This window comes from Haliotis cracherodii, unplaced genomic scaffold (assembly GCF_022045235.1).
Source record: "Haliotis cracherodii isolate W230 unplaced genomic scaffold, xgHalCrac1.p SCAF_33, whole genome shotgun sequence".
NCBI classification, from domain to species: Eukaryota; Metazoa; Mollusca; class Gastropoda; order Lepetellida; family Haliotidae; genus Haliotis; species Haliotis cracherodii.
Window position 1 is genome coordinate 415576 of NW_027266290.1, and position 13299 is coordinate 428874.

The window sequence follows — 13299 nt, forward strand, 5'->3', positions numbered from 1 at the left end:
GCCGAAATGTGTGCCGATACCCAGTCAGACTCCCCCTGCAAGCACACGGACGAAGAGAGGTCATGGGTGGGTACGTACGTACGTACTCCATGAAGTCGTGAAGAAGTATGACTACCAGGTGCTTCAGATCTACGACGTTTTGCATTTTGACACCTTTGCACAGCATGACCCCGACACCCAGCAAGTAGGACTCTTTGACACTTATATCGATCGTCATTTCAAGGAGAAGCTCAAGGCCAGCGGATACACTGAGGGATGTACGGATCACGACGCTTACATCCAGGAGATCTATGACAAAGAAGGCATTGGTTGGACAAGGGCCGCATCGAAAAAACACCCAGGACTTCGCACGATTGCCAAGATGCAACCGAATTCGCTCTGGGGCAAGTTTGGACACTGGTTAGACTACAGTCAGAACTTTTATATGAACGATCCTGTACAGTACTTTACCTTGTGGAGGGATGAACGCAATACCATCGAGGATGTCACCTTGTTAACGAAAACACATGGTGGAAGTGACATATACCCACAAGGAAGAATTCCAAACCCCTCATTCTTATTTCAATGTCGCCATCGCTGCTTGGGTCACCGCCCAAGCACGTCTCAAGCTGTACGAGACCCTTGCCCTGGTGGGTCGCAGGGTCTTGTACTTAGACACGGACAGCGTCATTTACATTCATCGACCCCAAGACGCGAATCCAGAGCTGGGCCATTCGATGGGTGAGTTTACAGATGAACTGGACGGAAACACCATCAAGACGTTTGTGTCAGGAGGCCCCAAAAACTATGGCTATGAGTTAATGAACCCCAGACTCGATGGAACGCACACGACCTGCAAAGTGTGAGGGTTCACTTTGAATTACAGAAACCAACAACAACTCAACTTTGACACCATGAAAGGACTGATACTGGGACAACGGCCTGGGAAGGAGGGGGAGAAAATCAGCTGGGATTACCCTCATCAAATCATTCGTAGAGGACCTCGGTACGGAAACGCTTTTGTGACCCGACACAACCGAAAAGACTATCGTACCGTGTACGACAAGCGACGTCTCGTCTACGACGAAACCACAGGGCTGCCTGTAGACACGCTCCCCTTTGGGTACAGAGACGACTTTTTTAAATTATTATTTCATCAGAAGCTTGGGTTTTCGACCCATCAGAGGGCCGCCTTTCCCTTGGGCGGCCCTCTGATTGGTTGAATCGAGGTTGTGCTTTCTCTCTTACACTACAAACCTGACCCTATGGAAAAGAAACACAAGGGTCAGTCCAGTTTGGAAAAATTGAGACTCAGACCAGGCACCGGAACGGACCAATCAGAAAGCAGGGCATCAGTGCCTTTTAATACGACCAACGCTCTCCGGTCATCACTTTTCACTGAACGGACCAAGCAACAACATCATCCCTCTGATTGATTTTCCTTACGTTGTGTTGGCTGTTGGCGTTTTATCTGGAAGAAACACGTGTTTGGAGAGAGTACCATCAAGTGTTGACACACATCTGTGAAGACTTGGAAAGAAACAACGAACAGAAAATCCGGACAACATGATGTCGAAACGGATGAATGTCAAGACACGGAGCGACATGTGTGGTAAAGGAAGCAGTGGAGATGGAAACGGTGACATGACTGCTGAACTGTGGGGTGAAGTGTACGACATATTGTGTGCAAAGATAAAGGCCGACGATGCGTACACCAAGATACGTTCAAAGATGAGGAAACTGACTGAACCAAAGAAAGTAGCACCGAAGAAGACGATAAAGAAGACCCAGAAGAAAAAAACAAGCAAACCAGCAGCAGCAGCAACAACAACAACCACAGCAGCAGTTGCCACCACAGCAGCAGCTGCCACCACCACCACCATCACAACAGCACCAGTCACCACTACAGCAGCAGCAGAGACACCGAAACGAAAGGGACATCCTTTTTGAAACCTGCAACACCTGCAAAAAGACGACCGCGGAAGAAATTGTCTCTGAAGATCTCTCATCAAGAACAGCTGTAAGTACCATGCTATTCTTTAAAATGTGTATGCCATGATGATGATGATGAGGAGGAGGATGATGAATATTACTATAAATATTTTTCTTTTCTTGTTGGATTGACAGGGCACGCATCCTTCCTTCCCCAGATGCCAGTTCAGCGCAGTCCGTGTTAGAACAGTGGTGGGAACAAATCCCTCGGGAGCCAACCTATTCAACGAATGCGCCTGTGATGATGACGACCGGTGACAGTGATGATCATGAAGCGCTCAAGTTGACAACCCTCCCTTCCTATGGAAAAGAAACACAGGGGTCGGTCCGTTTTGGAAAACTGAGGTGCAGGCCAGGCACCGGAACGAACCAATCGGGGGTGGTGCGTGACGAACCAACCAGGAAGCAGGGTGTGCCTCTCCTATAAAACAAGAGCAAAGCCACACACACACACACACACACACACACACACACACACACACACACACACACACCGCCCTCCCCCTTTCCCACTCCGCCGCTGCCCTCCGCCGCCGCCACCCATCACCATCACCACCACCACCGCCTCTCTTATTTTTAGAAAGAAAAAACAAAAAACAGTCAATCTTTTTCACCTTTTACGAGCGCTTCTCTGGGTCCCCCCCCCTCCCCGGAAACGGATGTGCCGCCATCTTTGATGCGCATGCGTGACCCACAATGCCAGGCGCGCATGCGCAGTTACGTGACCAAACCGAAACCGGAAGTGACGTCATCAGAGGTCACGTGACTCCACCGACCAATCAGAAGCCAGGAGCGGTTCCAGAGTGGGGCTCTCAACTACTGATGACATTAACGTTGTTTTGTTGAAGAGAATCCTTAACAAGTCGAGCAATATGAGGCCGGGCGTTGTCATGTTGAAAGGTAATGCCTGGGCCATGACGACGCAAAAACGGTAAAACAACAGGGCCGATGATCTCGTCGCAGTAGCGCTGTCCATTGAGATTTCCCTCTACCACTATCAAACGGGTCCTCTGTCTTGCTGTAAATCCACCCCATACCATAACGCTGCAGCCCCCGAACCGACCTTCTTCCATGATTCAATGATTGACATAACGTTCACCTCGACGTCGGTAGATTAGAATCAGTCCATCGCTGTGGCTGAGGTAAAAAAGAGACTCGTCAGTGAATAGAACTTGTCCCTACTGCATGGCCGTCCACGACGACGTACGGTTTGTGAAAATATTCGTCGAAAGCCAGGGGTGCTTCTTGCAGTCACTGTTGCTGACTGGAATCGATTTCGTAGGTGTGTTATTCGAATCCAGTTGTCTTGTCGATTATTGGTTACGCATGGCTTGCCACCCCGAGGATGGTCTCTGACTGCATTCGTCTGTTGCCAACGTTGCCATGAACACCAAATGGTGTTTCTGTGGACGTTAAATTGTCTTGCAACATCATGTTGACTCGATCCTGCTTCCAGCATACCAGTGGCTCGCAGACGCTCATTTTCGGACAGGCGTGGCATTTCGTAATGTTGAATAATTGCGTAATTTTGTTGTTTTTCTGAGTGGTTGTCAGCACGATGCTAAACAATGCATATGGAATCCCGTTAATGCACATGTTTTTATACCCAATCTTGGGTAGTGAAATCATGGGGCTTGCATAAAAGTTAACTTTTGCATGGAATGCATGCGTTTCTGTAACAGTTGCGTTTTTGTGACTTGATTCCATACATGTACTACAATATTGAAAACCAAACTTTACTTCTTTGAAAAATACACTAAAATTTTGCTGTCACAGGAACTTTTGTTGTTGAGTATATTCAGTATTGGTTTTTCTCAGAAAATACTTTGCCAAACTCATCAATAATGTTTATCATCTTAAGGCTATTGCTAATGTAAATGTCATAAACGTATTTCGTCCAAACAAATTAAAGATAACATAATAAAAGTTCAGTGCTGCATATTTTATTACAACTGACAGAAGTGATTTATTGTTCCTCAGATGCCACGGATGAAATCCGAGTTAGAACGGGTCTCCAGCAAACCATGCTGGCTGTACGAGGCGACTAAATAGAGTTGATAGCCATGCTCGGGGATTTGGATATCTAACATTGACAGCGTGCTCAGAGTATTAAGCATTGGGTTGTCTGGTCTAAATCAATTATGATTTATGCATACATGAATTATTCCTTAGTGTTGCTTTAAACAACAAATACACACATACACATTGACGCACGCACGCACTCACACACACAGACACGCACGTACACACACACAACTTACGCACCAATACACTCACACGTACACAGCCAAACGCACATTCAAGCACACACGCTGACACGCACATACACACAACTGACGCACACATACGCTTATGCACACTGACGCGCAGGAACACATTTACAAACACACACTCACACTGACAAGCATATATAAAACTGACGCACACATATACACACTGGCACACACACACACACACTTAAACACACGAACAATTTTACACGCACACACACACGCACGCACACACACACACACACACACACACACACACACACACACACAGACACGTACATACACACTCACATACATCCACACACACAGGCAGGCGCGCGCGCACCGGGGTGCTAGAGCTGCTCTTTGGTTAAGCACGCCTTTTTCGGTTCTTTTTCTTCAGTTAGCTTTATCTCGGTGATAGTTTCATATATGTTTAGGTGGACATTTATCAAGGAGAACTTAAACTGGTTTGAGGGTCAATGTTGTCATGCTGGTTCCAAACTGACTTGAACAGGAAACGTCATTAACCCTTGTGATTATCAAATTGTGAATTCCGTCACACCAGGCAGATGGTCAGGTACTCGTCCAGAATGTTCATCCACGTGCACATGTCATGATCAAGTTCCTCGTGGAAGTAGTTTCATCCGAAACAATTATTGCTTGTGTAAATTTATCGTGGTAAAAATGTCCAAGTAAAAACTGTTGCATGGGAATAATTCATCTTGAGAAAAATAGTACAAAAGAACATTTTCACTACAGGAACAAATACTTTTTAACATGCACACTCTGAGCCTCATTAAATTGTCATTATGATATTGAGCATCACGAATCTTAAAACATTTAGTGGTGATTTATGTACATTATCTGACAGTTAAGATAATCGTTTTCGAACACCATTACTTAAACTGCCTCCACAGTGTGATCGGTACTCTACATCAAAATGGCAATGTTTAAATTGGTACATGATTTATGTGATAAATGGTAGATATGTCTTTCAAAACTACCAATGTGGACTTCATACGTTAGTTGCTATAATCTACAGCATTTCTACTGCATGGTGATTGGTGTATCCCAGAAACACAATTTGGATTGGAAGAGTGTTCCTTTTGCAAATTTTGTTACGGTTACATTAGCTTGGCGACTAACATCACAGCCGCTTGTCTCCACAATGGTTCTGAACACTCTCATCTTCATGATGATTCCGTCATTTATAGGTGAGGCATTTTCGTCTGTTTATATAGGTGAGGTGAGGCGAAATTGGGTTTATGTACTGTGTGTGCGTGCGTGCGTGCGTGCGTGCGTGCGTGCGTGCGTGCGTGCGTGTGTATCCTTGTGTGTGTGTGTCCTTGTGTGTGTGTGTGTCCTTGTGTGTGTGTGCCGACCAGTCCTTGTTTTAAAACCTTAATGCCGAGCGCTAGACATGGTAAGCACAAGTACCATCTTTTAACGCCTTTTGGTATGACACTGCCGGGGATGGGACCCCGGACCTTCCGCTCTCCGGGCGGACGCTCGATCACAAGACCACGGCGGCGGTCTTATATTGATGTTATTGTCTTTTTTTGTAACTACACGGAATTGCAAAAGAAATGTCACTTGATGAAATTAAGTAAGGATTTTGTCCCACTTGTCCAAATGTTATGCACCATTCTTTTGCACATGTGCTTTTACTCGGTCCCTGAGAACTCCGTGAGAAATTTCTTAAGAATATGGAAAAAGGTTTTGTCGGCTATATCTATTTTAATAAAGGAAATGTTTTTATCGCTTTCATCGTAAATGTTCAATGGCAATCTTTGATACACCTCTTCCTCTTCCTTTTTCTCTCTTCTTCTTTGAACCTATTATCACCCAGTACTCGGCACTGTCTGGCGGAACACAATATTCTTGTAATAACAGTTTGGCGATTTTAAGTTTCATTTCCTTTGTTTAAAAACAACAATATTCCATCTTTATCACGGCGATCTGTACATAATCGAGTCTTTACCAGAAATTGCAGTGACCGATAGCATAAACATCGATCTTAGCATTTGGGCCAATTTGACATGCACCAACAAGTCAGTGAAGTATGACTTCTTGCGAATATGGAAATGGTTTTCTCGCTTTTATTTTGTGCTGATGTTTTTTTTCTACTGGTTTTTTAAATTAACATAAAAATAACTAAATTGTGTCATAGGAGTGAATGTGTTTTTTGGACCGTATGGTATGCCAATTGTTTAGCAATAGGCAATAGCCTGGTGCAATAATCTCTCCCTTCCCACGAGAATACCAAATGGCTGGCCCCTCATGGCATGTAGATCTAAAGATTGTCCTGCTGGAGCTTGGCATTAAGCTGATAAAACAAGGACTGGTCGGATCGCAGCATAATGTGTCTGAGTATTCATTACGTTAAACTGCGGTATGAGTGTGCTCTCATGTGTATGCACGTCGCTATATAAGTACGATAATCTTGAACGCAACGACATTAAGCCCAATTTCGCCTCACCTCGTTTGGCTTGTTAGCTCAGTTTGTTTGATTGACCGAGTGGCATTGTTCCCCGACAGCGTGTGATTTTGCCAATGTCACTGGATTGTCTGGTCCAGAATCCATTATTTATCGTCATATACAGTTCAGTTCAGTTCAGTTTTATTTCTCTGAAAAACCACCAAAGGTGGTACAAGATATATATATATATATACAACATATAATATAAAATGCAGTTCAAGATGGTAACAAGCCTAAAATTAAAAAAAATAAAAATAAAAATTAAGCAAATAATAATAATAATAATAATAATAATCAAAAGAAATAAAATTAGACACCTTATCGCAATAATGAGTTCAAATGTACGATGAATCGGACAGATGTTTCAAAGTGGATATATTTTTTGGTGATAACGTTTTACGCAATTTACACATATTTGGCCAGATATAACAATTCTGTGGGATGTAAAGAAGTCGTTGTTTGAGAAGTGCTTCACACCTAAAAAGATAGTGAAATTCGTCTCCAACAGCAGATGAATTGCAGAGTGTGCAGACACGGTCTTCTACAGGAACAGCGACGACTGTACGTGGCATATAACAACACTTTAATTCCTTGTTTCTAAAAGAATGAAAAATATGGCGCGTTGGTGTGAATGCAGCATACCCATGGCCATTACACTCGTCAGCCTTAAATCATAAGTCACACACACACGTGCATGCACGTCGCTATATAAGTGCAATAATCTTGGACGCGACGTTAAACACAATTTCACCTCACCTCACCTCACCTCACCTCATAACTCACCTCACCTCACCTCATAACTCACCTCACCTCATAACTTGTCCACCGAGGCGACAACCCCGTCAAGATCCTGGTCAGAATTGGTCTTCAGCAATCCATGCTTGTCGTAAGAAGCAACTTAACAGGATGGTCAGACTCACTTGGTTGATACAAGTCATCGTATCCCAATTGTGTAGATTGATGTTCATGAAGTCAATCACTGGATTGTCTGATCCAGACTGAATTATTTACAGGCCATCGTCTTATAGCTGATATGTTGCTGAGTGTGGTGTTAAACAACAACAAAATCATATATATTAGTGTACTACAATGCTTCTCTGTTCTTTTATACACCGTGATATAACTGGAATACTGTTAAAAGCGGCGTTATACCCAACTCACTCATTCATTTACTCACTCTGTTCTTGTAGCGCCACAGTGCATGGATCCGGAGGGTATGAAGGTATGCTCATTCATGTCCAGTGATAACTTAGTTTCCAAAGACTTACTGGACTGTATAAACGACTGTCTGGTTAAGCGCGGCAAACCGTGCAAATTTATACAGTGGCTACCGCAAACAAAGCAATGCCTCGTCAGTTCAATGAACCTCTTCTTCCAAACTGTGGGCGACTGTGCAACATTCAGGAAGACATCCTGCAACAACATCATAGGTAAAAGACTTTCATTCTTCCAACATCTGTATTCATTTGTAAGGACGATAAGAGTAGGTGAGATGAACACTGTCTGTGTAAATAATCGTTTGTTTTACGCCGCACTGTTTAACTGCAAACGCTTTCATAATCATCATGGTCATCATCGTCATCATCATCATCATCATCATCATCCATTATATTACTGAAACCCATTTATCTGTGGGAGTTTCAAATATTCTCATTAATTGATATTATTATGTTTAATATACTAAATATATGTAATCAATATATCTTGGTTGATGCATGTCATCGAGACCAATTGCGTGGATCGATGTTCATGATATCAATCACGGGATTGTCTGGTCCAGACACGATTATTTACAGACCGCCGTCATATAGCTGGAATATTGCTGAGTGCGGCGTTAAACAACACTCACTCACACACTTACTACTTGTTTTGGGGGCCGGGGACCATATGTCCAAACGACTGATTGATTGTAAATTGTATCCTATGGTTCTATCAATCAGATGATGAAAGTCTTGAAGTCACTTCGGATCACATCTTGTTTGGAGGCCGACAAATGGAGTATGTGACTAGGCTTGAAGAGTGCAAGACCATTTGTGTTATTAGCAGCACGTGTCAGGCGTACACGTGGCTCGCTGAGAGACGTCTATGTACAATTCACGATCAGTCGTGGCAAGGGAGCCAACACAAACTCAAACAAGGGGATGTTCAAGAAATGAAGAAGGAATTTCGTGGAAAAGGTCACTTCCTTGTCCGGCCTTTTCTACCTGCTGATTAATTACGCTGTTAGCAATTTGCTGCACATCGTGGTGTCATTTAATCAAGGGTTCGATTTCCCGGTATAATGATCCGCAGCACCATATGTGGGTTCGTGGGTCTCACCAAAGTTTCAAACGCTTACGAGCTGTGTCAATCTTTACTTTCATCTGTCATTAAACTGACACGCCGCCAGAGAAAGCAAATAATTTTTAACGCGGCGTTATTTTAACCCTGCATGCTTACTTCTGCTTTCAGAATGTCAAGTCAATGTATGTCCTTTTCAGGAAGATGTGTCGTGTTGAACGCTGGAGGGAGTTCTCCAAGTGGGAGAAGGGACCAAAACGCACAAACTCTTATGAAGTGTGTTGGAAATGTCCTCAATACAACCAGAAACAATAAGGTCGATTGGAATTATGGTCGTAATGAGTGTTGGTTCCACGACTTCAAGCACTTGCGCAAAACATATTGGCATCCAGTAGAACATCTGATACAGCTACAGAAGCGTGCAGGGTGCAAAATGTGGCGAGGATGTAAGTTGGTTTGTTTGTTGTTTTAAGCCAAACTCATGACTATTCCAGCTATATGGCGGCGGTCTGTAAAAAATCGCGTCTGGACCAGACAATCCAGTCATTTATGTCGTGAGCATCGGTCCGAGCAATTGGGACAAGTTGACATGCATCAACCAAGTCAGCGAGCCTGACCACCCGATACCGTGAGTCGCCTCCTATGACAAGCATAATCGCCTTTTATGGAAAGCATCGGTTGCTGAAGACATATTCTACCCCGGATCTTCACGGGTGTAAGTAAACTGCAGAAGAGAAATTAGGCAACATACTTTTCAGGACTTCAGTCCAGTCCAGCGAACATTTTTTTCTGTGAACCCTAATCAAAAGAAAACTGTCAATTATTTTCCAAAACAAATTATATTTCTTCACGTAATGTGCACTAAGAGCAGTGCATCATTGGTAGAAAGTACCCTAACTGTCTGGGTAAATAGCATTACAGACCTCCTCATGTACACTGGTTTCTGTCTTTCATTACTCCAAGATCTTTATCATATGATAACGATTATTTGTTCCTGAGCAAACGGTGAATATGTTTTAGCTGCTGATTGTGCTGGGTGATGCTCTTTTGTTGAAAGATGGAATCTTGGCATAGTGAATTACAGCCTGTATTATGCATATGTTCGTCGATGTCAAGTAATCAACATTTACAACTTTACTGTTAGGTGAGGTGATGAGGTGAAATAGAGTTAAAGATCAAACTACCAACCTTCTGCTCTCAGATCAGAAGCTCTATCCGCTTGACCACGGAGGCTGTCACGTCACTATGAATGTTTAGCCAACAGTATGTTGACCCGCCGTCATATAATATTGTTCAAGCTCTCTCACTCGCTGTTTCCTGTAGTCACGAAACATTTATTTCACAGCGGCCCCCCTCAAGAAACTCGAGAATAAAAAAATGCCCGCTGGGCTGAAAATTAATGACCTGTCCAGAGAGGAATGTGTGGAGCTGTGTCAACTCGTCTCCAACTGTGCTGCCGTGGGGTGGTCCAGTCGATATCATGAGTGCACATTCCATCACCTAGAACAATCCGTCCACGAACAGCTTGGCAACACGCTGTACACAGCTGGCGGAGGAGGCATCAGTAAGTATGATATATATATATGATTATATAGTTGTGCTGTGAATCCAGGGGTTTGGTGTAGGGATGTGTGGATGTCGAGGTGTAGTGATCTTGGGATATGGGGATGTCACGGATGTCACCGTCGTTTAAGGGATAGTTTGGAATCCCAGATAGCCCTGATTTCTTGGTTTATGAGCACAATGCTCTTGCTCTCGACCTTCATCGAAATACTAGGACTTGCACTAGCTGTTTAGCTTACCAGGTAGAAGTTTAAACACTCGATCCCCGGGAAGAAGGGATACAAAGATAAAACATCAACGCCACAGAATAACTAGTCTCAATTATCTGCCCAAAAAGTTCCATTTGCGCGTCAAACGCAATTAGCAGTGAAAATCAGCGATGACACCAGGCGTTCACGAAAAACGTTTTGGAATACTGATGTTGTTACTGGTAATGTCTCGATAATGTCCTAGTTAGCATACAGTGTGGTTGTGAATATATTCATAATATGTTTTATTTATGAACCTAGCGACTTCGACTACTTCAACCACCACTGAACCCACCACCACAATTACAACGTCTACCGAGGTGACCACAACTGCATCTACAGGTAGGCACAAGTTATTTCTTATTCCGGTTGAGAATAGACCCTCAGTACCTTACAATTGTGGTAATAGCTGACTAGAATGGGTGTCGGGTGGTCAGCCTTGCTTGTTATCATTCCCCATGCTATGGATAGCTGCTCAGCTGTCACTGTTTTGTCTGGTTCAATTCGATTATTTAAAGAGCAAAATGACAGAGTGTTAATGTTGCTGTCCAAGGCTTTAAACGCTTGGCAGTAACTATATTTCCATCATAGTGTAAGTAAAAGTGACAATACCCTTTTCATATTAAAGAGCGCCACTTTGGATCAGAACCAAATGACAGTTCAATGTTTACAGCAGAATCAAAGGCTATATGATCAGCTCTATAATATGAACATACTGATTCAAAGGTGGGGATCCTCCATTTGTATCCCTCGTGATCAGAGAATCTCAGTCAACCATGTCCTTCTTGACTGTACTGGTTTTGCCGTCACAAGGGATAAGTATTTCAAAGCATCATCATTAATGGATCTTTTTTTAGAAATACCCAAAAGAATTTAATAGTTCTGGTAGACACAGCACTCCTAACGTTATTTTTATTTCCCTAATTATCATCATCATCATCATCATCATCATCATCATCGTCATCGTCATTGTCGTCATCATCATTTATTGTATTACTGAATAAGAGCAACAAAATTCTTTCCACATTCATAACAAATCTCTGCCAAAAGCAGAGTGGATTGTATGATTCCGACTATATCATGAGCATGTGTTTATGAATCAAATATCACATATCAAATTTATCAAATAGTGATGATGCGAGGTGTTCGCTAAAAGGTGAGCGAATCCTGTCCCACTGGTGGCACCCGTCACAAACACATGCAAAGGCAAGTCAATTGTTTACCTAAAAAAAACAACTTGGGAACATATGGCACGAGTCAAAAGAGGGAACCGCATCAGACATCACCTGTTAACGATGTGTCAAATTTGGAAATGTAATGAACTTTTTGAAATCTTTATTGCTAGTTCAGATGGGAAAATCGCCTGACGGGAATTGGCTATTTAATGCTTATTGAACGATATGAGATCATCCATACACATGAAGCTTACGTAAAACTTCCTGGCCAAATGACCCTTTTTTACTATGCCAATCCGAGCAGAAACAAATACATATTTCATTTATATTTGGACATTACGCAATGTAGATTATACATTCAGTCGGTCAAAGATCTATCACAAAACTGATTCATGAGATTTTAGGTGAACATATTGTTGACACAAGTATGTTCGATGGCAAGCCAAAAAAAAAAGGACCCAAAAAGGTGAAATGTGGCATCAAAGAATCATCAGTTAAGCACACGCCGAGAGACAATACCAATAAGGCACACACCCATAAAGACCTTTGTTTAATATTGTTTTATAAATGACATGTCTGTTGCTGACTCCCCTTTGTCTTCTACCAAGGTACATTTCTGGGAACCTTCTTTGTCAGGCGAGATAAGAATCTGCTGACTTCCAAGTCCCTGCGTCGGGCTTGTCTAGAGTGTGCGTTGCTGTGTTTCCAAAGCAACCGTTCCAACTTCACGTCCACCATCTTGAATGATGACGGCACTTGCAGCATCAATGCATCCGGAACCCCTGGCAGTTCCCCGAAAAAGCTTTTCGAGTGGATAAAATTGTAGAAAAAACTTGTCATTTTGAAACCGATGACATATTATGTGTTCTTCTTAATGTCCAAAGTATAATTTGCACTCGGAGTGATATTTCAGTGTATGACCTATGGTCGTTTTCGAATATGCTTTTACTAGATGTTTATTTATTTAGTTTCACACCACAGATCAGTCTGATTCACTGAAATATGCTACTCAAAGTTTGCTAAGGATAATCACTTTGAAAGGTAATACGTATTGTATGCATCTGTTAGCCCAAGACAATATTGTGTGAGGACATGCGACTAATAAGAAGTCAGACTACCCATCAAAATAGGAGTATCTGAAAATACTGAAACAAATCACGAAAACAAATTCATTGTCCACAGAAACAACTTACAATGTTGGCATCGGCAGCTTGTTCTACATGTGTTCGAAGGCGTTGAGACCTGGTCCACGCGGACAATGGTCTCCTGCTCTAAGTAGGCATCAACGGGGTCATGCGTTATCTTCCATTAAGATAAGATCCAGTCCGATT

General features: G+C 42.8%; 2 protein-coding genes across 2 annotated transcripts; both read left to right on the plus strand.

The window, feature by feature from the left end:
* The first annotated feature begins 1548 nt into the window (after positions 1–1548).
* Positions 1549–1929, plus strand: LOC139477398 (uncharacterized). The gene has a single exon (XM_071259960.1). The coding sequence runs from the start codon at positions 1549–1551 to the stop codon at positions 1927–1929; it is 381 nt and encodes a 126-aa protein (XP_071116061.1).
* Positions 1930–10359: 8430 nt separating this feature from the next.
* On the plus strand, positions 10360–12794 carry LOC139477381 (uncharacterized). Its single transcript, XM_071259943.1, has 3 exons — positions 10360–10546; positions 11055–11135; positions 12577–12794. Exons 1-3 carry the CDS (start codon positions 10360–10362, stop codon positions 12792–12794), a joined length of 486 nt encoding a protein of 161 aa, XP_071116044.1.
* Positions 12795–13299: the final 505 nt, after the last annotated feature.

Bases quoted from the DNA above. Each gene is read 5' to 3' on its own strand.
- LOC139477398 (XM_071259960.1), top strand. From the start codon at position 1,549: ATGTCGAAACGGATGAATGTCAAGACACGGAGCGACATGTGTGGTAAA.
- LOC139477381 (XM_071259943.1), top strand. From the start codon at position 10,360: ATGCCCGCTGGGCTGAAAATTAATGACCTGTCCAGAGAGGAATGTGTG. The intron at 10,547-11,054 runs GTAAGTATGATA...TTATGAACCTAG, and splicing joins AGCTGGCGGAGGAGGCATCA to CGACTTCGACTACTTCAACC. The intron at 11,136-12,576 runs GTAGGCACAAGT...TCTTCTACCAAG, and splicing joins GACCACAACTGCATCTACAG to GTACATTTCTGGGAACCTTC.